Here is a 3,460-nt window from a genome sequence, read left to right on the forward strand (position 1 = left end):
TTTTATTTTTTTAACATTTGGATTTTCCGCTAACGGACAGGGTGTTTCTACACCCGGGTGCATATGCACCCTTTATTTGAAACGCATATTAAATATATTTAAAAATGTTAGAAAAATACAAATAAAAATTCTTTGTGTATACCTTGACATGTTACATGCTTACAAAGTTGTTTCAGCAAAAACCGATATGTTTCATGCCTTGTGCAAAAAAGACAAATCTTAGGTGCTAAAATAGTCTATTCTTTGAGGCATTATTTGCCTTTTTTACACAGGGTACAAAAAATGTTGGTTTTAGGTGAAAATTTACGTGCACACATAGAACATGTCCCTCTACATGCTAAATTTTTTTCCTAAATTTTTTACGGTTTGGAAATATGTTTTATACATACCGGGTGCATATGCACCCGAGATCAGATTTGATTTTCCGCTAACTGCAAACAACACTTCACCTCCCATCGAACATAACTGTCTCCCAGGACTCACCAGATGCACTGCAAATACTCTTGACCCTCGGAGTGTGTGGCATGATGTATGAATCGAACCCTTCGCTCTGCATCTGGGCCATCTTGCTGTAGCTCATGTAGGTTGCAGACAGACGAGGGAGGGACTGGTCACTGTCCAGGTACTGCATGACCTTTCGAATGCTAGGCCTTGCGTTGGGCAATGGGTGTGCGCACAACAAACCTAGTGTGAGCACGAGGGTTACCTCCTCCGTGTTGAATTTCCCCATGAGCCGTGAATCCACTGCATCAATGATAGAGCCATTGGAGTGGTGCTCAAGCACCCAGTCGACCAGCACCACCGGGTTGTTATGCTCGTCACTCCCGATTGGCCTGCGTCCACAGGCGACCTCTAGGAGAAACACGCCGAATGCGAATACATCAGTTGAGGGTGTTGCCTTTCCAGTGCGCACAAGTTCTGGTGCGAGGTATCCCATGGTGCCAACAACATGTGTTGTGTGAGCATCCGTGCCATGATCGTATAACCTTGCCAAACCAAAGTCACCTAGCCGACCATTCATTTGCCCATCCAGTAGCACATTGCTTGCTTTTATATCTCGGTGGATGACGACCTGCTCCCAATCCTCATGTAGATAAAGTAAGCTTGACGTGACACCTTTGATGATCCAGGTCCTTTGAGTCCAATGTAGAGCTGGACCATTTTTATTGTACAAATATTTGTCAAGACTACCATTTTCCATGTACTCATAGACTAAGAGAAGTTCACCGTTGCGCCGACAATATCCTAGTAACTGTGCTAGATTTCGGTGGCGGAGACGGCCAATGCTCACCACTTCAGCAATGAACTCCCGTACTCCTTGCCTTGAGTCATGTGACACTCTCTTCACCGCGATCTCCAAATTAGACGCTGGAAGTACCCCTTTGTATACTTTTCCAAACCCACCGACGCCGAGTATATTACTGTTCTTGAACCCATCGGTGGCATGAAAGAGATCTTTGTATGTGAACCGGTGTGGGCCGAAATCGTCCTCCCAATCTTCGCGCACCTCTGCAAACCGACGGCGACGCCACAGGAAGAATACAACAGCTAGCACTGAAGGGATGAGCAAGACGGTGGCTGATCGTAGAGCGATGTACAAGATCTTGGAACGAGGTTCCGGACCCACATGCGGCAGGGTGGGAAGCTTCGAGAAGTCAAGTGGTGGAGCAGGTCCATCCAAGCTGAAGCTCCATCCAAGGATGTAGTGGTGCGCGGACAACACGCCCGACGATGCTGAGAGGCCAACATACATTGTCTCCGCCACGATAGTGTAGAGATCAATGGCTTCAGAGAGCAAAGGATTCTTGGGCTTGGGAGCTTGTACGGAAGCTAGTGTGACATTGAGTTGCCTGGCCTGGCCATCGTAGTCCACCCACACTTGCATTGGCTTGCCGCTATTCAGCATCAGGTCTCGGAAGGCGCCGTCGCCATCGCCGTAGTAGCCGGCCGGCTTTGCTTGCTGCGAGATGAGGCTGTTGACGTCGATGCCCACGTGGTTGCTGTTGATGTCTCTCATCTCAGGGTTCTGGATGATGTCGAGTTCGACCGCCAAGATGTGGTCCCTTGCAGTGCCGTTCGTGGCGTTGAGGAGCCCCAGGTACTGGCCAGCGTTGGCCGACGAGAGGTTCAAAGTCGGGGCGAGCACGAAGGCGAGCCCTTGGTCAGTCAGGCCATCCACTATGGACACGATGGCGAACACGAAGGATGCGGAGAAGGACCGCGCCACGGTAGTGGAGGAGTTCGTCGTCGTGTTGATGAAGCTGAGCGGGGCGGGGTGGAAGGCGTGTCCTTTTCCCTGGGAAGTGAAGTTGGTGAGAGCGAGGAGGCCATTGGGCATGACGACGGAAAGACCGTCCAGAGTTAGGTTCGCCGCGGCGAAGCCTTGGTAGGCGAACTGGCCAACGTCGGCCGACGAGGCCAACGCTCCGTTCAGGCTCAACAGCAAGAGAAGAAGAAGAGCTGGCATGGTTTCTTGGCAAACTTTGCTCTCTAGCTATCTTTTTTCTTGGAGAAAATTGAGCTTATACGGACTACCTCTACGGCTCTACACCACTCAATTGGTACATCTTATAAGTTGAAACCACGAGCGGGGCGGGGTGGACGGCGTGGATATGGATGCACCAGTGTGGTTATGTTGTGGGTGAGATTGCAGGACTCAGGCGCACCACACCCTGGGCTGAAAGTCACAGGGAGAGGGATGTGTAGAGGCAGTCGCACAGGAAGACTGAGGTACACCGCACATACTAAGCTAAAATTCAGAGAAGAACGTCGGAGTCGATCGACGTCATAGCTGCAGACTTGCATTCAGTACTGCTTGGTCTGTTTTCCCATCTTTCAAAATGTAACACAAGCCTACTATTTTTATGGATAGAATAGAACAGACCGATAAATACAACTCCCGGACCTTATGGCGTCCCAGAGGGTTGTGGCTCCCTCAACTTTAGTAGGAGTAATATCTTCTGAAGCTGCAAGTGGTCGCGGTTGTGGGTTGGATACGCGCCGTGCCCTGCAGCGTGAGAGAGAGAGAGAGAGAGTTGTCATTTAAGGATCGCTGACTGAGACTATTCACCTTACTGCCGTTGTCAGACGAATTATGTGATAACTGACAACTGAACTCACCTAATCAGTTCAGTTTTTCTTTTGAATTCAATTTTACATTCGATCATCACACCTAGTACTTCCTCCGTTCCATGAAGGTTGTTTGAGATTTGTAAAAATTTGGATGTATCTAGATAGATACATCAAATTTTTGACAAATCTCAGACAACTTTCGTGGGATGGAGCCATGGAGGGAGTATATCTGAGCTCCAGATTCGCAGTTTCTTTTGAACATCTGACTGGTAATAATTAGTAAATCAGTTCAAATGATCAAGCAGAGACTATTATTTCCATTGATCATGACATGAGATGACATGAAGGCACTGGATATGAAATTCCTTTTTCATCTGTTTGGGGAACT

At 48.4% G+C, this 3,460-nt stretch overlaps 1 protein-coding gene across 1 annotated transcript; it reads right to left on the minus strand.

Moving 5' to 3' along the window:
- Nucleotides 1–307: 307 nt before the first annotated feature.
- On the minus strand, nucleotides 308–2,479 carry LOC124676692 (L-type lectin-domain containing receptor kinase SIT2-like). Its single transcript, XM_047212736.1, has one exon. It carries the CDS (start codon nucleotides 2,465–2,467, stop codon nucleotides 446–448), a length of 2,022 nt encoding a protein of 673 aa, XP_047068692.1. The 5' UTR covers nucleotides 2,468–2,479; the 3' UTR covers nucleotides 308–445.
- Nucleotides 2,480–3,460: the final 981 nt, after the last annotated feature.

This window comes from Lolium rigidum, chromosome 7 (genome assembly GCF_022539505.1).
Source record: "Lolium rigidum isolate FL_2022 chromosome 7, APGP_CSIRO_Lrig_0.1, whole genome shotgun sequence".
Taxonomy (NCBI): Eukaryota; Viridiplantae; Streptophyta; class Magnoliopsida; order Poales; family Poaceae; genus Lolium; species Lolium rigidum.